The 23,042-nt window shown below is 38.2% G+C and overlaps 1 protein-coding gene across 1 annotated transcript; it reads right to left on the bottom strand.

The window, feature by feature from the left end:
- Window positions 1-1,083: 1,083 nt before the first annotated feature.
- mnd1 (meiotic nuclear divisions 1 homolog (S. cerevisiae)) lies at window positions 1,084-22,441 on the bottom strand. Its single transcript, XM_042485529.2, has 8 exons — window positions 22,105-22,441; window positions 20,787-20,852; window positions 19,954-20,011; window positions 16,458-16,606; window positions 14,943-15,017; window positions 14,699-14,813; window positions 5,924-5,968; window positions 1,084-2,360 (listed from the first exon to the last, which is right to left on the bottom strand). Exons 1-8 carry the CDS (start codon window positions 22,105-22,107, stop codon window positions 2,254-2,256), a joined length of 618 nt encoding a protein of 205 aa, XP_042341463.1. The 5' UTR covers window positions 22,108-22,441; the 3' UTR covers window positions 1,084-2,253.
- Between the last annotated feature and the right edge of the window lie 601 nt (window positions 22,442-23,042).

Below are 23,042 nucleotides of genomic sequence, written 5' to 3' on the forward strand. Positions count from 1 at the left end.
CTCATTTTACTTAGTGGCGGAATGTAATTGAGTACATACTGTATATTCTAGTACTGTACTTACGGACACTTTGCACATATTTGTACTCTAACTTGAGTTTTTTATTATATGCTAATTTATACCTCTACCCCACTACATTTCAGAGGGAAATATTGCACTCTTTACTAGTTACTTTTTATAGAGAAAGAAAACATATGACATGCAAATACTACCAATTTACCAAGTAGTAGAATAAGTTTCTAAAAATGGCTCAAATCACAACATTAAAATGCATTTACATGCATTTATTCGTGAATAAGATCATATTCTTGGAACACTTGCAAAGGAGCCATTTTGCATGAAGAGTACTTTTACTCTATACTTCAAGTACATTTGGCACACTTCTGTACTTTTACTCCAGTAACACATTGAATTTGGGACTTTTACTTGTTTTTTTTTCCATTGTTGTATTGCTTTTTAACTTTTAACTTACCATTAGTACAAATTAGTAATTACCTGAACTAATATGAACTTTGAGCAAACCTCACATGAAGGAAAAGCTACTTATGCATCCGTTTAGTTTTATATACATCTATGTCAATTTCTGGCCTAAACTTTAGGTTAAGTGAAAGTGCAGCTAATTACTGCATTGTTTATCTCTTGTGAGGACAAGACATGTTGAACAAAAGAAGCTGCAATTGACAGAAGTCTTTAAATGAGTGACGGTGAGGTAAAACTATGCACGGCCCTCTCTCATATTCAGCATGTCAGACTCGTGAATCAGTTAGGACAGGTTGGGCAGGCACACACATGTACATACGCTCAGGTTACTTTTTTGTGGGTGTGTCAGCTCCACCTAACAAAACTGCATCTCGGCAGATATATTTTTTCTGGATCATTGTTGCGACAGCTACCATTGCACTTGTAATATGGAATTTGGGGTTAACCCAATAAATACACAACATTAAAGGACAGATATTTGCATCTGCACATTGTTTAGTGGCAGATTATCAGTATAAATAACTGAACTTGGGCATTAGGAAGCATTATAAATAGGAAACTGCCAACACTCTGTAAGGATAAATGTATCTTTCGCAAAACATGTTTCTCTTAACATCTTCTTTAATGTCTTACAGATAAAAAGTAACTTGCATTAAGCAACACTATACATAAAAAGAAAGTAACAGAACTGTTAATATGTTTGAATACCATTCATCTACTGGAAAGAAAACTAAACTGATGAGTAAAACAAGACGAGCATGGAGCGCATTTGCAATTTAAATCAACGAATCCAAACACACACTGGCCTTGTCAACTAGGTCACTGAGTAAACACAGAACACACAACTACCTGTTTTGCATCTGGTTTGACAGAGGGAAAAGGGAGGAAAATACACAGGCCAACAGTCAGACATGTCATGACAGCAGTGTTCCTTTTTTGTTCATACAGAAAGTGAGTGTGCTGCTCCAGAAAAAAAGTGCGTCTATGATAGATTTTGCAACATTTCAGTGGCCATTTCGAAAGAAATTAATTCACAAAAGATAGGAGGCCTGGTGTAAATACATTGGGACACTGCACACTGAGCTTTGGAATGAATACAACTGCAGAAAATGGCTTGTAAAACTCAAAGGGACATTTTATGTGGAGCAGTAGAAAAAGGTTTTGCAAAAAAATAAAACATTCTTTAAATATTTACAGCATTTGTAGACTTATCCTTAAAGTATCCGTGGTAATTTAACTACCTCTTCAGTTCTGGTGCACTTTTTGTGAACGGGGAGGACTGGATGTTTCCCAAATTAGTTTTTCCTTTGTCATCCGAGCAGAAATAACAGGAAAAAAGAGCCCAATCATTTGATTCCAAACCATCTGTTTAAAGCATATAAATTAAACCATTCACCACACAGATGTGCTAAGTGTTAATTCCTTTCCATCATCAACTTGGGCTCTCAGTTTTCATGCAAACAGGTGTCCCAAAAGTCAAGCTGCTAGGTTGTGTATATAAACAGAACCCAGTCACCCTTCACAGCCACTACTAACTGGTGCTTCTCTTCTCTGGTTGCACCAAAGCAACATATCCACTGATAAAGTCCATCTGTCACAGCAAAATTACTGATATCAGTCCTTACTCAAAGCCCATGCTGATAAATAAATTTGGTTAATATACAGAACATAAACTAGAACTGATGAGACCAGGCATACTGGCTTCAAACTGAAGCATGAAGACTTATTTTTTTCACTTATTGTGACCACAAACTCTGGTAGAAAAGCTAGCAGTCAATCCAAATAGTCAAAGTCCTCAGGGATCCCAAAGGCTTTATTAATGCGGCTTTCATCAAAGGCAAATTTTTTCTTCGTCCAGGACTTGATGGCAAAAATATTGTCTGGAAACAGAAATGAAAATCTTTGTTTATAATGGGCCAACATACACTGATGCACTGGCTCCCTCGGTGTTAAATATAGTATCATAGATACAACAATATACGTGGGATGATGAAAATATTCCTGGACTTGAGAATGATGTTTGACTCCAAGAACAAACCATCTGTCTTGATGCTCTGAAGCACTTGCTCAATGCAGTTTTGGTGAAAGTTGATTTATTTTGGCTGATTATTACTTCCTGAACAGAAAACATTTACCATCAGTGAACATCTCTGAAACCTGAGAGCTTATCTCTGCAAATGTAGCGAATCTGATGTATCTTTGAGGTTGGGCACTCTGTGACAAAGCTCCAATTTGTGATGCAGGTTTCTCATGTGTACCAGTATGCATAAAAAATCTTGCTAAGTGCAGATATTATATCATATACCTGTCAGGTACAGCTGTGCATAAGATGGAATTATAGCAAATTTTGAGACATGTTTCTAATGGAAACTTAAAATTGCATTTTTGGAACCTTCCCTCAACCATCACGAGGAAGTGAAATGTTGGCTAAACCAAGCCTTTAGTCCAACTTTAGTTTAAACTATGGGTTGGTAAATTAATTAGATTAACTCTTAATTAAACCAAATTATTCACTGTATATCCTTGATGATTAATACATATTATCACCCCAGTTTGTTTCAGTTTGACTCTTAGACCCCTTTACACCTTGCATTTAAATTCGTTTTGGGTGATCAGGTGGTGCTAGACCACATGAAAGTAAAAACAAAACACATAAAGGATGGACTGTGATATATATATATATATATATATATATATGTATACACACACATATATACACACACACACACACACACACACACACACACACACACACACACACACACACACACACACACACACACAGGACTATTTCAAACTCGTGAGGTAGCAGCCATCAGCCGGTAAGCGAGCTAAGATTCGAGTAAGAAAGCAGCAAGATCACTTATGGATATTCAAGACACTCCTGGGTGCGGTCGAGATGAGACCAAGTGTCTCCTTTCAGCAAAAGTATACAAGCTAAACCTAGCAATTCATATTGCCTGAGTCATCTATGAAACAAAAGCTACACTAATGGTAGAGAATGGCTACACACGAACGGAGTGACGTTTGGTTGTTTGAGCTGCACAAATGGATCAGATCTCAATGTGGACTCTGTAAACATTAATACTAGGTGTAAATGTAATCAGGTGAAGTCACATCTAGAAAGAACCAACTTGACTGTACTTCAGCTTACAAGTCTACAAGTGGCCTAGATAACTTAAATCATTACTTTAATGACAGACTACAATTACATTCTGTTAGTTTATTTTACATCCAACGCGAGTTTCTGTGAATTGAAGGTAACCGCCCTTTAGAAATGATTCATGAGAAAGTTAAGAAATGTGAATGTGTCACACATTTAGAGAGTGAATCTAATAGCTTCCTGTAGATTAACACAAGTCTTATCAAGACCTGAAGTCAATAAACTAAATCTCGGTGTTAGTCAGGCCTTTCACCTGAGTCCTTAAGGGATAACTGTACTCCAGTTCTGATATGACGACATGCAGTCAAAGAGCGAGTGATTAGCTGCGTCAGGGCTCGTATGTGAGTCTTAATGTGTCGGTGTGTCTCAGTGCAACAAGACTTCAGGTTAAAGCCATAAATTAATTTGAAAAAACAAGGTCTGCTGTCACAGAACAAAATGTAGCCACAGGCAATTTAAGAAGTTGGGTTGTCACTTAAGCCTGCAGGGGTCGGTTTTGAGAAGCTAAAATAAGAGCAGCTACAAATCTATAATAACAGCGCATGGTTAATGTTTTGTTTGTTGTGTTGACTTGGTGAAAATGCAACCCAGTTACACACAGTATATGTTGAAAATGCAGCTGATTGACAGCAACCCAAGGCCAGAATAAATGTTGGTATTGTAAAGTTCTGCAAACCACAGACAAGTTAAATTCGCACATGTAAAGTGTAGCGGATATGGTGAAACTTAAAAAAATTTCTTCACGTTTCAAATATTATCTTGTGACAAATCAGTGGCTAACATGTGGTTAGGTTTAGGCACAAAAGGCACTTGGTTAGAAAAACATGTTTGGGCGTAAAATACCTGGTTTTGTCGCCAAAAAAAAGGCTGGTATGTCACTGCTCTCAAATAGTGGTCTGCTGCTTGGCACACCATCCACCATCCCTTTTTCTGATGTCAAAGTTGGCTTATTTTAATCAGAACTATTTCACTTTATAAATGTTGATATGGTCGTATGAAATGTAGAAATGTAACACTGTCATGTTTTGCAGAAAGGCAAAACACCAACATTTCATTCTGGCAACTGGGTTATTTACAGAACTGACAAAATAGTGTCATTAGTTGTAAAAGGATAGCTGAGAAAATTACAGCTTGTAGCAAAAAGGAAATGCTATGTATTCATTTAGTAGTGTCCACCCAAAACGAGGGAAGTACAAGTCATGGAAGAGGCAGATATGACTCATAGTTTCTTTAAATGAGAATAATTCTGGAAGTGCCAACAAAAACTGACAACGTGACTTTGCGGACCAGTTACAGGCCTGCTGACCCTAAAGAGTCAAAAACCACAGGCTGGCTGTTGCCATGATCCCAAAAGGTCTCCAAGGTTACCACTCAGGTCAATGAATACACACAGAAGGCCTGAGTGTTGACGGCTGGGAGGTGACACGTTGAACACAAAGTGGCCTTTACAGCTTGAGTTTTAAAGAGTAATCAATGGAATAAGACCCGCTACAGGGATCTGAAGTCATTTCTGTGTTGAATATTCAGAGGCAACAAGGTGGCAACTAAATTTAGAGCTGCAAGAATCATTACCCAACTAGCCAATCGACAGAAAAATAATAATTTTAGCTATTCCTCAAGCAAATATGTTAAATGTTTAGTGGGGTTTAGTGTCTTAAATGTAAAGATTTGATGGTTTCCTTTGTCATGTATAATATTAAAATGAATACCTTTGGGTTTTGAATTGTTGGCTGAATAAAACAAACAATCTGGAAATGTCACTTTGGGCTGTTTAACATTATAGCGCTCTTTTTTCACCATTTGCTGACATTTTACAGACCACATGATTATCGCTTAATTGAGCATATAATCTACAGATTCTTTTTTTTTTTTTTTTTTTTAAATGATGATTGTTTTCAATAATAACTGCGCAGCCTACATGTTTTCTCAACTAATCAACTCTTTGGTCTATGATTCATTGGAAAATGGTCAAATAAATGTCCATCACAATTTCCTCAAGCCTAAGGTGATGTTCTCAAATGTCTTGTTAAGTCTGTACAACAGTCAAAAACCACAAATTATTCAGCTTACTATAATTTACTCTAATACTATATTACAAGTAAACTAGCAAGTTCTCAAATCAAATGTGTCATTTTTGCTTGAAAAAGGTCTTATACTACTGACCAGTTATCAAAATAGTTGCTTCTTTATTTCTTTTGATCAAGTGATTGATTAATCAACTAACTGCTGTAGCTCGATGCCAGACTTCTTAAATGTGCATGTATTAAAAATATGACTTACCTGTCCACCTGGAAACAGCTTCTTTTGCTACTACATTTGACTTTCCTGCAAAACAAAAATGAAGGTTTCAATTTCTGAATTATATCATACATAATGTCTGCAATGTGTGTTAAGAGTGAATTATTATTCATAGCAATGGAAGGAATAGGCTACATGAAAACATTAAGGTTTCTTATTTCTGACTTAAACTTAATGACACCTTTAGGCCAAGGCCTTTTTTAAAAAAACAGTATATTTAGTTAAACTTAATTATGTTGCTCTTTATGATGTCAGAAAAAAAGTCATGTTGCAGATGACACAGAACTGTGTCTATTTTGTTTTACAAATCCATACAGATTGTGTGTTTCGTGACCCATGCTTATGAGCAAGACTCGCATACTATGCCAGTGTAAAATAGGCCAAACAAACAATTGCTTAATGTGAAAGCCCTGCTGACAGTCTATTGACCTCGGAGAAGAAAATGCTTTCTGCAACAAATGTATTCCATGTCTGCTAAATAATAGAACAAAAGACAGAAAAAAAAACTGGGGAAAATGCACACAAATGAAGGCCTGCAGCAAACAATATCCTTTATGGAGGAGAGTGTGATGAGTGATCTGATCGTTGGATAGCTACAGCCTAGCTGTATGAACAAGTGATTTACTATTAAATTAAAGTGGACAGTTTAGCCCACACCTCTCCAACAGCTGAAGCTGAAAAGAGCTGATCAACAGACCAAAAACAGCTGAACAATGTGCTCATGCACTCAAATTTTAAGAGACATATTTAGTGACCCATAAAACCAGATTCAAACAACAGCAGGTGACACCATGAAGCCGCCAGGTAGGCATCTGGAATAATTGCTTTATAAAATAACCTTTTGAAAAATCTGTATATCCAGTAACTACACAAACACTTATTTGACTGCTGTGCTCAGGAGGCTGGGCTGCAACATCCTAAAATTGAGCCAATGTAAGCTAATCTAGCCCATGCTCAATTTATAGCAGGTTTTGCAGATTTCTTCCTGACTTGTCCTTCAAGAAAATCAGAAAAGTCTTCCAGTGCAAGGACTTGATCATTTGAAATATCATCATTTCAGCATTTATTGAGAATAAAAACAATGAAAACAAAAAATGATATCTAAAAAACAAACAGCAGCTGCAAGTAGGAGGCACTGAACTGAATAACTTCTGACTCAAAGACGTCTAAATGAGCCTACGTTGGCCTAGTTGACTAATTTCAGATCTGTTGTCCCTGGTCTGATGTTCAAAGGGCACCCTTTATATTGTCATATACAGTTAGTATAGACAATTAATATAGTGGATGTGTATTATTTTATACACATACAGAAAAGTGATGTCATGCATAACAAAAGTGGGTTGAGAAAGGAAGAAAAGATAACAAAACAGTTTTGCTTTGGTTTAAAAAGAATTTCAAGAATTTTTAAGTCATTCTAAAAAACAAATAAAACTGTTGCAGTTTGCCCTCAATGTGGTTAAAAAAATAACCAGTTTCAATTCTTGACCAGCTTTTTAACTCTGCTTCCTCATATGGTTTCATACCTGCCAGGTGCATGCCTGCAGCTGTGATTTCTTTTGTGTTTTTGCCCTTCCCATGTTTGGTGGTTTTTAACTCCACCTTTGACCACATCACCCCACTGGTATCTGTGGGTGTGGTGTGGGTGTGGTACCATTGTCAAATATTTTGATCAGACATATCCAACTTATTTCAAAATGCTGTTTGTGCACTCGTTGGCACCAGCAGTAATATTGTCGGTGGTAATTACAATGAGCATGTGTGACTGTGCTTTTGATAGTAATTTGCTCTGAGCTAATGGGAACAGTAAAGCTTCTACACTGTTCAGTGTCACTGTTTTTTTCTACTTGCCCAGTTGCGCATGTGGGTCAGAAATCTGTTCTCCCAAAGTACATTTTCACATCCCCTGAAAAATTTTCTAATCTATCATTGGTTATCAAATAACAACTTGCCATTTCTTTAAAACAGAGACATCCCAGTTTTATCCACCTTACTTTCAAACTTGTGGCAAACTTTGCAATACATTGTTTAAGTTTGCCCAAATCCTCTAATGCCACCCAACTAATCTGCTGTTTCCTGGATAACTGAAATTTTCATTTCATATTCATATTCAAGTCTTTACATGCTGTAATTTTCTTGTGAGTGCCTGATTGGTACTGCTCACTTGCAACTCTCAATAGAGATAAAGGGAAGCGAGGTGGCTTAATACTATTCAGCTATGGAAAAAAAAGTGTATTTTTTTTAATTAAGTAAGGTAAGCTGCTAGATTTACTAGCCTGGCATGGCACTTCACTTGCACTTTACCCTGACATTGACTCTCCAATCAACAAATATATTTAAATTTGGTTTCAGATGGATTCGCCAGAATGTTTTATATGGGTGTGGCAACCACTGTCAAACCTGCTCAATGCAGAAGACATCTCAAAGTCATTCAATAAGTAACAATTAGTACAAAATATGTTAAATGGACTGTACTTGTATAGCGCGTTTCTAGTCTTTTTGACTACTCAAAGTGCTTTCACAGGACGTGTCACATTCACCCATTTACACACACATTCACACAGTAGTGGCAGAGGCTACCATACAAGGTGCCACCTACTCGGTAGTAGCCATTTATACACATGCACACTCCGAAGACGCAGCAACGGGAGCAAATTGGGGTTCAGTTTCTTGCCCAAGGATACTTCGACATAGAGAGTGATGCACAGATTTATCTTTAAAAGGTCTAGTGTGTAGGATTTGGCTGCATATAGCAATAAGGTTGCAGACTGCAACCAACAGAAACTTCCAATTGGCCGACTCTAAACTGCGAAAAAGCAAATGGCCCGTCATTGTCTTTTCTGGGCTACTGAAGAGACAACGTGGACTCCATGAAAGAGGACGCACTGCTTATGTAGATATAAATGGCTCATTCTAAGGTAACAAAAATATGATTTTGTTACAGGTGATTATAAACTAAAGTTGATTATTATGATTATAAAATGTGCTCCTCATTGAGTTAACTGTGGGAGGAGCGGATCAAAGCAACCTCAGAGAGGAAGAGGTTAAGTATTCTGACCTTGCTGCCGAATGCGAGGTTAGCTGGAAAGCCATAATCTATCACCATCTATCATCTATCAAGTGAGATGCTTTGTTGGTACGTCAGCCGTTCACCTCATGAGGGACATGGGTGTAACCGCAGCAAACCAGCAGAAGACCCTCAAAGGCTTTGCTGAAGAGGCTGAAAGGAGCAGCTTCTGGTTGCTGCAGGAGGTGGCAGGGAGACGTCCCTGCCACTGCTTCGCCACCAGGAGACGTTCTGGGTATGAGGAGCGGAAAATTGGTGATTGGTGGCACCCGGCTGACGACCCTGCAGCTAGCAGACCATTGGGCACCAGAGAAGGTGCAGCAGGCAGTAATGCCACAGCAGGATAACACCTACCTGTTTACTCAATGCAAACACAGTTTGCCAATTTATCCCCCTAAAACCTACAAACTGGGTTTTTTAAAAGTATGTTTTATTATTCATATTGTTCCATTATTATTATCCATCATTATAAAATCCCTTTCCTAAAAATACTAAAATTAGAAAAGCCTTTTATGGTTACATGTAATAATGATGCAACAGTTGCAATATGCAAAATATTCCATTATGATAACAACTATTGCACTGTAAATGTAACTTGTAACTTTCACGACTGGTCTCAAAAGACGTTTGTTTTAAAGATGCTCTCTGAACCAATGAGTATCACTGCATGAACAGGTCTGAGCCCATTCTGCAAGTTCAGTCCACCCCTCAGGAGTAGATATAATGTAACACACTGTAACACTGTGCAGAGCTGCACACAGCCATCAAAGAACAACTGAAGGTGCTCTGAGGTGAGATGGTAATCTGTATCTAAGCTGTGTGTGTGTGTGTGTGTGTGTGTGTGTGTGTGTGTGTGTGTGTGTGTGTGTGTGTTTGGTTAAAATATAAAAAAAAAGGAAAATAACACCTGTAGGCAAGTGGAAACAATGATGAATGTGACAGCGAAGCACAAAAAGAGAAAGCCTCTCCTCTATCCGTCTTATTATTAATGGGTATATTTGTTGAATTTTGGTGCAATCATTATCTGTTGAACATTATATAACTTTAAGTCTAAGCAGAACATACTGTATAAAGAGAAATAATATATAAGGATATAAGGATAGACAGACAGAGAGACTGAAATTTTGCAACAGTCTTCACAAACTTTGGAGACTGATGCCCTGGATTCCACATGTTCCCCCTGGAAATAAAGACAAACGTCTTCTCCATTTACATACAAGATCATACAACCAGTATGGCTTAAACATTTAGTGCTTAATTGTACAATACTTATAGTTTTTATTCACATTTCAGTATTGCATTAAAGAAAGAAAGGAAGAAAGAAAGAAAGCTGTCCTGCGGTTTGGATTGGGAATCTAACAGCTGTTGAAGTGCTTAAGTTTGGCAATAACTTTATCACAGGCACCAGGGACTGAGTTCCTGCAAAGGGTCTAACAATGTGATCCTGAAGCTATTTCTCTGGGACCCACATAAAAACAAAGTTGAAACAGAAAACTTTTTAACTTTTCTCCCCCTAGCGTTTCCAAGTGGTATTATTGTTGGCGTTGCTGTCACAAAAACAAATGGTTCACTTTCTGTTTTCCTTAGAGCCTTGCAAAGTCTTTTTCTTTTCCACAGTTAAGCCAAATTAATGCAACACTATTTTCATGGTCATCAGATTGCTGTTGTAATTACGCTACATACGTTTGTGTCTTCTAACTGAAAACATCTTTTACCAGGAGGAATCCTCAATAAGTGTTTTATGGACTGAGTGGGCTGAACCGCAACCCGGGGTCACGAGGGTGCTTATTAGAAAAAATTAACATCAAAAAATGAAAAAGCAGTGTTCTAAGTAAGTAATTGGGCAAATTACTTAAAGAAACATCCCGTACAATAGTCCACCTTCCCTTTCTCTGTCACTTTCAAACACACGCACATACACAACTTGGAAAGCTCTGCTCGTGTCCGTCCTTAACCTAAGCGTTGCGCTCTTATTCTCATTAGATTGCCAACAAAGTACCCGACAGGTACAGATATTAGCGTGGTAGATGTCTGGGAAATGTCTGCGATGCATCAGTGAGCGTGTGTCCTGCAGGAGTTCACACATAGTGCTCAACTGCCAAGCCAACGCTGTTTTGCTTTTGATCTGGGGCTTTTGTCAGGAAGCTCCAAAAACTGTTGGTAAGCGGAAAATCAGGGCTAAAGCTGCGTAGTGTTAACGCAATTTCCGCTACTGGGGATAGTAACCGCAAAGACCTTAAATTAATACTCTTTGTTAACTGGCAATCTGGCGACCCGGGAAAACAAAAGCACTATCGCTTTTCTGTGATTGCACAATGGTTGACAAACTTCCTTCGTGCTGTAAATGGAGCCTTCATCTCTCCAGAAGATCATGCTGAGTGGCAAACACACTCGCATAGTGAAAATGAGGCTGGAAGAGAGCCAATCAAAACACTTCGGTTTCATTATTATATAGCCATTATATTTGTGCAATCAGCATTTACTTCATAATGATAAGGTAAAGCAAAACATTCATCTTCTTCCATTTTAAAACATACAGTGTCATTTTGGATTTTGGCAGCAAGCCAGTACAAACTTTATTCTGTATTCTTACACATACACTATATAGTGTAGAGAATATTTAGCCACTATACATGTGGCAACAGCCGTAGTGAAAAAAATATATGACGCTTTTCTGGTTTACTTAAACCCTGTTGTGATCTAAATTCCTTTGGGGCTAAATTCAGAGAAATTTGGCCATAATTATAAAGATACAGTGTCAAATACTCAATATACTCAAGATTCATCCTAAACAAAGTCCAGCTACCTTTGGCATATTACTTACATAGTAGACTATAACCAAGGTGGGTCTTCATTTAAGTGAAAGTAAATACCTTAATTGTAAAACTGCGCTAATATTTATCCTAATTTTTTACACCCAAGCCACAAAACTGAACCTAACTTAATTTAAAACACCCAAATATCTGATTTCAATTAGCAGAAAGTGGATTATTTGGGACTTTGCATGCATGTCTATGTGATTATCAGGACGCAGACAGTATTCGAGTCATGTTGGAGTGGAAAAAAACAGCAGATATGTGTGCAGACTAAATACATGCTTGATGTTACAATCGGGAGGTGCAGTTGAACAGACCAAATATTTTTATGACACTACACATGTCACGTGTACATAACGTAACACACCCCTTTAACACAGGTCAGTGGTAACATGAACTCAAGGCAGTGCAGGATTTTTGTAATACCACAAATAGCGGTATGCATTATGTGGACAGATAACAGAAGAGGTGTGTCAATAAGTCATGGTCAGTGGCCTCGCCTTTTTCTCTGTAAATGCTTTTAACCCAGTTACATGGTTATTTAGACCAAAATTAAAACTGACATGCAAGTTTTACAGCCAGACCAGATAACAAAAAAAGTCTCTCTTTCAGCAGAGCGGTTCAAAAAGTTCACACATACCGTCTTATATCAACATGTAACCAGTCTGTGGTTCAAGCTGACGGTTAAAAACTGACGTAAGGGTGCATCTGAAGTAACCACTTGTGATCAGTTTTCATTTCCTTGTTCACATTTGATTTTAACCATGAGAAACTGATTCTGCAGCTTAACAAAATGCTTGTTTGTTCTTGGCAATAAGATTAGGAAACAAGGGCACCTGTGACCAAAACACCACAAAATTATGACCCAAGTTGTGTGACTTAGGCAAATTAACTATACCCCAATGTGTTTGGAAGGATTTTCATTCATACGTTCATGAAGGGACACCAACAGAATGGGCAGAGGGTCACACTGTGAAACTACCAAAGAAAGGTGACTAAGGACTGAAGGAACACCTCACTCTCTGTACCCAGCAAAGTCCTCAACCCAGTCATTCTCGACCGTCTCCAGGAAGTCGTAAATGACAGGCTCCGGGACCAGCAAGCAGGATTTTGGAAAGATCGATCATGCACAAATAACATAGCAACACTACGCATCATCACTGAACAGTCGACTGAATGGAACACATCCCTCTACATAAACTTCATCGACTTTGAGAAAGCATTTGACAGCTTAGACAGAGCAATCCTATGGCAGCTTATGGACCACTATGGTATTCCCACCAAGATCACAAACATAATTAAGAACTCTTATGAAGGAACATCATGCAAAGTCATCCATGCAGGGCAACTCTCCCAGAGCTTTAATGTCACGACAGGTGTCAAGCAGGGATGCCTACTGTCACCATTCCTGTTCGTCCTGGCAATAGACTGGATCCTGAGAGCAACAACTGAGGGGATGAGAAATGGGATCCAGTTGACAATGTGGGAGCAGCTGGATGACCTTGACTATGCGGAAGACATTTCTCTCACACACAGATACAAATGCAGGAGTTGGATTGGATGCACCCTCAGAAAACCGGTCACAGACATCACCCGACAAGCCCCGAAATGGAACCCCCAAGGAACAAGGAAAAGAGGTCGACCCAAGAACAGCTGGAGGAGGGGGATCCAGGAAGAAATGACGAGGAGTGGGCTTAACTGGGGAGACCTAGAAAAAACTGCGAATAGCCGAGTGAAATGGAAGTCATTTGTTAATGGCCTTTGCCATGTGGAGGTGCGAAGGGCTTAAGTCAAGTAAGTCAATAAGAGTAGGTGATTTTGATTGGTGGCCAAGTTCGGCACTGCTCATTAGAGGAAGGTGGTGGGGTGGAGTACCCAACGGTACCTTTAATCTTTCATAAGAAAAATGTAATTTTTGAACAATATGCAGGGGTGACGTAGTAGACTAAAATGCAAATCTGCTCCTCTGCTCTTTTCTATTCACACATAGAAGTAATCTTCTGTCTCTGTCTGTCGGTCTATCTGCTTGTGTGTGTGTGTGTGTGTGTGTGTGTGTGTGTGTGTGTGTGTGTGTGTGTGTGTGTGTGTGTGTGTGTGTGTGTGTGTCCACTCATCTAACGGTGACACTAGTCTATTACTAAATTATGATGGATGTGGTTGGCATCCCTATATTTGACATTTAGCGAGAGACAACATAGACATAATGCAGATTCTAATGCACAATGTTGTATTCATTATCAGGTGTGAAACTACTAATTTGTGGTAGTTTGAGTCATATAGAAGCTCCTCGAGTGGTTTGTTTCTTGAACGTTTTCTTTCCTCTACCTTGATGAGCCATCACATGTTGAAATCCAGTTTTTTAGCTTTTTCTTTGGTGATTCTTTTTTTGTTTTGTTTTTCAGCTACAGATGCTAACTTAAAGCTTTCTGTACGATGATTCTACCAACTGTCAAAACCTCACACAAAATACATGTTACAGAATACAAAAGATTTTAAATCCAATGGCAACCGTTGATTCAACCTTGTTAGATAAGCACAAGACAAATCAACAAATTTCTAGTACTTAGCCCAAAGTCATGCATAGAAAATGGAGACAATGTAAACCAGGAGCAACAATATTACCTTTGTGAAGATTGCAACAAAATATTGATATAATACAACCTTATACGACTTTACACAACACCAACAACAGCTCAAAAACAATCACCGAGCTTTATCACCATCAGTCTGACATGTGTCTAAATTTTAAGTTTCACAGAGGGACTTTATGGTACTGGATTGCATAACATTTTACGGGGGCTAGATCTCTCTGGTCAGTGATCGTAGGTGACTTGATTGAGCTAAAGCTTAAAACACGCATGATGCATCTGTACTCACTCATCTCCTCGACGACCTCTGGGTCACATTCTCTGTACTTCTCCAACTCGGCCTGCAGCTGAGTTCGTTCCTCTCTCAGAGCCTGCAGCTCCTTCAGCAGAGAGCTCCTCTCCGTCTACACACACACAGATCACTGTTGTGATGCTTATTTAATAAGTGGATTATTATTTTATATTAATCACTTTATTCTGAAGAATGTATATATTTTTCAGTAAAGACTGGAAGTATATAAACATTTCCTTACTGTATCTTCACGTCCTACTTTGGCTTTTTCAATCGCCTTCTCTACAGACACTTTTCGCTGCTTCGCTTCAGAGATCTTTAAAATAAGAAAAAAACCAATAGTGTTTTCTAAAGGCAACAAATGAAAATTGATTAGCCCATCTTCTACCAGAGAGGGGAAGCTCCTGTAAGCTGGTCTTTGTAACTTCTGTGTATCCACTATAGGCAGAAAAATGTGTCACTAGAAATGAATCATTTATATTCAGATATAAATGATTCAAATTCAGTTTCTGTGCATTTCTCTGCCAATAATACACCCATTAAACCAAAATTGCTCATGACTGCCCACTGTGGTGCATTAGAAGCCACTGGTTCATTCACATTAATAGCTAATTTTACTGCTGTCAGTTGTATATAAAAGTATGCTTTACAATTTATTTTACAGAAAGAGAAGACGCTGGGTTTTAATCTGTTTGGAAAGATTTTATAGAGCCAAAATCACATAAACACATTTACATTGCTGTGTTTATAGATAATATAATTTCAACCATCTCATTCCACATTACGGATCCACACCGCTCATCTGTTGTGGCATGTCATCCAGGCCTGTGTATTATATGCTTATTGTATAATCACACGTCATTATTTGGTGACAGATTGCTGCTCTACATCATTTAACTTCTGTCCCAGAAATCTGGTGACCATCATTCTCTGAGGAGTCACCACCCTCACACCATCTGTCTGTCATGCAACAGGAGAGGGAAGTAGGACGCAACAGACACACAGAAATTCGAGCAGTGTTACTTTCTGTGACAACAGATCTCCCACAAACGACACTAAATGCAACATTGGAGGGGCATCAGTTAAGTTAGAATTTTCAGAATTGTTGGAGTTTTTTTTGTATTTATGAAATTCTGTTTATTTTGAACATAAAAAATTAGGAAAAAAATAGAATCAGGGTGACAGTACCAAACGCTTAATTTGAATTCTTTTTAGAACTTTTCAAAATCAATTTTAACTAAATCGTCTTTTTTCTTATTAAAGTATTGCAGATCAGCATAAAGGTGAAGTAGTTTATATGTGGGTCCATGCAGAAGTAGGTTTCATGCAGGGATAAGGTTATGAGAGTAAGTTAGGCATATCTTCATTTTTCCAACAGGCAAGTGCATGCATTTATTATAATAATAATGACAGTATTCGGTTCTGTGGCCTGTTTATAGATTTGTACCATCAAAAATGTTGACTTGACAGATGAGCTTGACTCATTTTGACAAAAATCAACTAAAAGAAAAAATAAATTTAATTAGATCAAATGCTGCTGAGCAGTGTCCTCTTAAAACAGAAAACACAAACAAACCTTTGAAAATGTATTAAAATCTATGTCTTTGTAATGGAAACGCTCTGAAGACATGCTGAACATCATAGTGTCTGTGCTGCTTAAACAACATGTTCTCTACTCATTGTGTTTTGTCTTGTGATATCTGCGGCTTTTGAGAAATATGGTCACTGTTTTCACCCTGAAAGCCAGTGTCCTCACCTGTTTCTGCAGCTCTTCCAGTTTGCGTTTGCGAGCATGCAGAGCCTTGCTGGGAAAGGCCCAGTAGTAGTTGGAAGTACCGACTCTTTCACAGTCCACCATGCTGTCGTCCACCAGGCTCTGCAGCACGTCCTTCACAGTCATGGGAGCTTAAAGCACCAAAGAGAGGAAAACCAATGTTAAAGTTGCACAGTCCTTCATTCTCTGTCTATTATACTGCCTCCGCAGCAGTTGATGCTATTTGTGGATTATTGATTTAATTTCTGGATGACTGACTAACAGTAGAGGTATAACTGTTTCAAGCTTGGAGGACTTGGGGCGATTTAAATGCCTCTGATGTTAGGTATGAGATTGCATTCTACTCTGAGGCTTTATAAAACACAAGTCAGCATTAGGTCTCATTTTTACTGTTGGTGGGGCATACCCCTAAAATGTTCACACAACTTAACCCACACATCTGCAGCATATCTGACAGTTTTATGCTTATCTGAAAGAACATTGCATGAGAGGATGTAATTGAGCACAAGTTCCATCTTGAACAGTGTCAGCGGTGAAATGTGATACTCCCACACGTTTACAGAGCTGGTCCACTGTGAAACTGAAAGAGCTTATCTGCTGTGTTGAGGGCTGAGCTGTGCTGAGTCCTGAGAGGATGTTGAACGGCAGCGAAAAATAAAAACGAGTAGCGAAAGTGAAAAGCACCATGGATTGATCAAACTAACTCTGTATGTGCATGACTCCAGAGCTTTTCTGTTTCTGTTTTTGACCCTTTTCAACTCAACAAACTATTCTGCCTTTTAATGGTTACCAGTCTGTTATTACCACTTTTTTTTTTCAGTTCAGCTGAGATCACTCCCTTGGCTCCTTTTTCTCACATGTTCTCCCTTTCTACAAGAAAATGTGCCCATAATGCAGATCTCTAGTTGCCCCATCCCCCCATCACTCAGTAACTACATCATGCCCAAGTAAGGGGGACAAAAACATGTGCTTTTAATCACAGCAACACGATCCAGTTTCTCCAGATTAATGTTATGTCCACTCTAAAGCAAAATCACTCCTCAGTTCACCAAAACATACACAACACAGCTTTGTTCCTCTGCTGCACTTAAAAATCTTCAAAAAGTTTGTGTTTTTGTAAATGTTCCCCCGATACTCAAAATGTCAGGCTCCGTGCTGATGTTGAGGGAATGTGTTTTATTTAAAAACCGAAAGCTTTCAGCGGTTCTCTGCACTTTGAGATTGCTGCCATTGATAGGTCTGCTTCTGCTTATACAAACTAAGAACAGTTAAGACGGCAACAGCTCGTCCTGGTTGCCATGGTCATGTTTCAAGCATGTCCCCACAATGTTTTCAAAAATGCAAGAGAGTGCACTGATCGTTGACACTGACCGTATGGTCTAAATTGATATTGATATGGTATTTTACCTAAATATATAATATGTAACTTTTCCACATTAACATGCAATACAACCACTTGACCAATGTTATATTATATTGAGTTGTATATTTGCATCATTCCAAATGCTTCCAGCTATGTTCAAACTCAAAGAAATCTCTAATTGTATTCAAGGTTCAGTCAGGTCAGTTTGCGTTGTTTAGTTTCTGTCACCTGTCAGTGGCATCATATCCTCTGTGCATGTGCGTTACACTTGTGAATGTCTGCCAGAGGCTGAGATAAATAGATTTTTTAGCTGGTTTTAAGCCACATTTTTACAATACAGTTTTTAACTTGGTTGTTTTTAGCTGTGTTTTAACATATATAAATGTTACATATAATTATATATACATATACACAGGCTGAGCAAATGTTGGCGGCAGCTCCGCTCCAACCCCCACCGTGCTGAACAGTGTAGAAGAAACTTGTTTTTAAGTGTTTTTAACGATTTAAATCCGTGGGTCTGTTGGTTTTGGAGAGGAGGAGACCTCTGTGGATAATTTGGCTGCTGGTATAAACATCCTGAATATCTGGACCTTAAGTTATTAGAGAAAAAAAAATGAGCACACATCAGCAGGACCTGAGCTAGCAGCCTCTCACCAATAAGCAGAACAGCACTGGAAAAACACTGAGTTGGATCGTGAAACTGTTTTATTCAGTGTTTTTACCACTTAAATCACCTGGTCAGTTTGTTTTGGAGAGGAGGAAACCTCTGTGGATAATTTAGCAAAGAAAATCTTCTGAACAGTGAACACCGAAGGACTTCTAACTCAAAGAACTGACGGCACTGCTCCATCTTTTGTTATTGTTTTAACGGAGACACCTAGAGGCAGGAAATTACATATTAAGGGAGAAGAAGACATCTTTTTTTGATCCCTGAGGGGAAGTTACATTTTTTCACTCTGTTGTTTGTACACTGAATACACACACATGCACAGTCAGGACTTCTACACATGCATTTAACCGAGGGATGTCAGAGCAAGGGGGCTGCCCATGAACACGTGCCCCAAACACCATTAGGTGCCGTGCTCAAGAGCACCTTTCCAGTGCCCAGGAGCATGAAATGGCACCTCTCCAGCTACCAGTCCGCACTCTGTGTTTGGTCCGCACAAGGACTTGACCCTCCATTTCCCAATTCAAGGCCATGTGGACTGAGCTACTGCAGCCCCAACTGTAATACTGTATGTTTAAGAGACCATAGTTGGTATTCGTGCATCTTTCATCCCATTTATTTCTCTTCAAGCACACTGCAGTTCTAATCATATATATTTGACTGTTCACCTGCTGAGTGACCAGCTAATTATCTGCTGGTCTCACTAACACTGATGCTCATGTTAATAAGTGTGAAGTGTTTTATTTTGTATTTTCTGTAAGAGCTACTTATTTTTGCCAGAATCATATAGTCTTATGCATGACCTGTCTGAATGTGTGGTTGACAGGTCAGAGTGTAACAGTGCAGACCTTTCTGATGAAAGTCCATGTTCGACTAAAGTGTAATGCAACAATAAATACCTCTGTACGCTTTCGAATATCTGCCGACTGACTGGATGAAATATGAGATCAGTGTGGTGCATGGGGTAAAACATGCAAACAAAATTCAAAAACATCATGACTGTGCCGTCAGTGTGCGAGTGTGGGCGAATGTTTAACAGATGAGCAAATTGCACCTTGTGTGTGAATGGGCGGATGTGGCATGTGGCATAAGAGCACTTTGAGTGGTCCTTAGATTAGAAAGGCGCTGTACAAGTGCAGGTCCATTTACCATACATTTATGTTATATGAAAATATGAGGATATTCATATCCAAAATTTAAGCACATTATGCTTTTCCTGTAGAAATCTCCTGTGTGTCTCCTGTTTGGACTCAGCTCCCACATTTGTGTTTTTCTCTTAAAAAATTAGAGTGTTTTATATATTTGGTTAGGAACCAGTGCTGGGAAAACACAAAGAAGAAGTTGCCATACTTTGTTAAACAGGCAGCCAGTCTGAACACATTTGAACAGACCCTTTGAAATATCAGTGTAATGATGTTTCTCTACTAAAGCTGTTAATCATTACTCACCTATGCCTTTTGACTTAGGGGCGATCTTTTCTATATCCTTCAGCTGAAACACATCTTTCTACGAAGAAAATGACAGAACACAATCAAGAAAAAAAATATATTTTTTTGTTTTTACATCATAGTATCACAGAAAATGGAGCTGTGTAACATCAGTGTCTGTATCTAAGTTTTTGGCTGTGCTTTATTTGGGCTTTCTGGAAATTAATAAAACTGATATAATCATCAAAATATACAGTAACATGACTTTGCCATTTGTGGTATTTTTATTTATGTTTTACATATTAAGGGCAGCCTAAAAAATATTTTATTTTCTGTGACTTACTTCCTTTGTAAGAACTCAAACTCTTTAGTTTTTTTTATTGTTTCAAAATTCTCATTTTAACACTGTCTGATAGTGATGGGTAGATAAGTCTGAGAGTATGACTTAGCTAAGTTAGAAACAGTATTTGTGTGTGCAGATGAGAAAGAAAACCACAGGTGATGCATTTCTTCTAAAAACAACCTGTTCTGTATCTGCTGCAGGTTTTTAAAATTATAACACAAAACCGCTAGACTGTCACTTGATTATGTTTACTGCAGTTTGCATGTTTTTGCTTGCACAAAAAGCAGCTGGACTAAATCAAAATAAGCAACTTTAAATCAATACCCTTTTTGTTCAGAAAACAAAACTCATGATAATACTGAGAAGTAAGAATAATGATTAGCATGAAGATTAAATCCATGCAGTCACACTGTAATCAAGACAGCACAATGGAGATATGAAGAGCTCATATTATATTGATATAGTTCCTGCTTTAAACTGTTGTGTGGTCACCTGCGATGGAAAAACTCACCGATTCAAAGAAAATCTCCATCATGCGAGCTCTTTTCTCCTCCAGACTTAGTCCTTTCTTCTTTGACTGTAACAGAAAATTGAATGTAACACAGGGCCTGGATAATTGTATTAACAGCAGCTAATATGCCACTTTATTTGACAGCAATAGAGTGAGTGGCAGTATTCATTTCGGATTCATTTCCTGGTATTTATCAGAATCAGAAATACTTTATTGATCCCTGGAGAGAGATTGTCATTCGTTTCAGTCACTCTGATGCCAGTAAAGAGAATTTTCTCAAACAGAAAAAAGTACCAGCACAAGTATACAAAAATGTAAAATGGAAAATAAAAATAGTAAGAGTAAAAAATTAACACAGTATGTAAATATTTCAAATAAAGTAAATGTAGTATGCTAAAATAAAAAAATATATATAAATGTAAGAAATACAGCAGGCTAATGAACAATTAGCACTAATATGTGAATATTTAAATTATAATATGGATAATGTGTGAGTGTGTAAAATATAAGACTGTGCTTTACGTTACAATGCAATATATAAAACTAGTATTCAAGTTAAAAATATAAAAACATAAAGACATAAACGTGTGCAAAGCTACAACAACGAACAACACGATTTACAAAAGCGAGGATAACAATATATACAATGTATATACAATGTGTAACGTGTTAGATATAGCCAACAGTGCAATAAGAAACAAAACATGAAGATGTGACAACACATCTACAATTTGCAGCACTTTGAAATATGCATGTTTAATATAAGCTGTCGCGGCTCTTTATTGCATATCTGTCTGTATCTCTGCATTAGTGTTGCTGTAATGCAGCTTCCAGCCACCACAAACAGCACTGGGCAACAGCGAGGGAAAAAATGGATTACATGACATTCTGCAAGCTCATGGAAATAACACAATTTAGACCTTATTTATGTTTTTGTTATTTGACGAGGTCTTTCCTCCCCTGACAGTCAGCAGAGAAGTTCATCTCTTCTCCGGTGCATATTCATTAGTCCTGCATCAATGGACGTGAGGAGCTTTGAAATGCTGCCGTTACCCAAAGTAAACTAATACAGGAGAGATAATATTACGTAGTACGACGGTCCCGGATCAAAGACACTTACATTGGTAACGTAAGTGTAGCGTTATAACTCTAAAATATTTAGTAATAACTTAGTGAAGTTACTGTCAGTTGTTAACTTAGCTAAAGCTGATGTAACCGTTAGCTGACAGCTAGCTTGTTAACGCTAGCCTGCTCATAAGCGTCGGTTGTATCTGATTACTGACACATCAACTGCAGGTAAAGGTGAACATCTTCTTACCATTTTATAGCGATGGCTGCACCAGCAACGTCCACTGACATTAAGATTTGCGTTTAAATACGTTATATTGCGCCGTAGAAGTGTTTGTAATCCGTGTAAAACGCTCAACCAGTAGACTGAATCTCCCGCGGAAGACTGTGACGTATAATCTGCTGCCTTCTCCGCTCCTCGTAAACTTTAAATATCCTCAGGTACTGTGCTGAGGTGTCACTTGTTAACAATTGTTGATGGTGGCTGTGATGAGTATTTAGAAAAATATGTAGGCATATAGATTATTTGTGCTGAAACATCATATGTGTGATGGGGCCGCAAAAATGATCATGTTTGCCTCCGTTTTGGTGTCGTGTTCGCCCTAGTCTTGATAATTTCCGACTGCACTGGAAGGCATCATGCTGTAACAGGGAGGAGCGATGTTGATTAACTTCAGCTGATGATTTTCTGACGCCCTCTGCTGCTTTATGAAATACACTGTTCAAATAGGAACGGAGATGTACAATAAAAGGCTCTTATTTTCAAAGGCATTCATTTCTGTATATCTGCTCTGAAACACAACAAAATAAAAACGACTTGAGTCACAGTGTACCTTGTGCCATGCAGACTGTGCAGTTTTGTTGGGGACTTTTCGCTATGTATGAGAGGGGAGGGAGTGGTGCAAGGTGGGCAGGAGTGTCAAAAACATTTTTAATCATAAGGAAGGGACTGGGAAGGGTTGTTTTTTTGGGGGGGGGGCTACGAGGGTCATACAAATTTAAATAGCTGTATTTTGTATTTGTTTTACCACCATTTTTTAGAGAAAATGTGTCATTCCTGACAGCCAGAAACCACATAATCAGAAATTATCTTTGAATTTTCACATTTCTATCAGTCCTTGAGCACGTTTTGTTGGACAAATGCTTCCATCAGATAAAAACATTACAAAATCCTAACTTAAAATAATG

Source organism: Plectropomus leopardus, chromosome 3 (assembly GCF_026936395.1).
Source record: "Plectropomus leopardus strain MGB_pleo_1.0 chromosome 3, ASM2693639v1, whole genome shotgun sequence".
NCBI classification, from domain to species: domain Eukaryota; kingdom Metazoa; phylum Chordata; class Actinopteri; order Perciformes; family Serranidae; genus Plectropomus; species Plectropomus leopardus.

What these genes read in the sequence shown, in the direction of transcription:
- mnd1 (XM_042485529.2), bottom strand. An exon ending in CCCTAAGTCAAAAGGCATAG is followed by an intron (nt 16,607 to 19,953) that starts GTGAGTAATGAT and finishes TGGTGCTTTAAG; the next exon opens with CTCCCATGACTGTGAAGGAC. An exon ending in TGGAAGAGCTGCAGAAACAG is followed by an intron (nt 15,018 to 16,457) that starts GTGAGGACACTG and finishes CTTATTTTAAAG; the next exon opens with ATCTCTGAAGCGAAGCAGCG.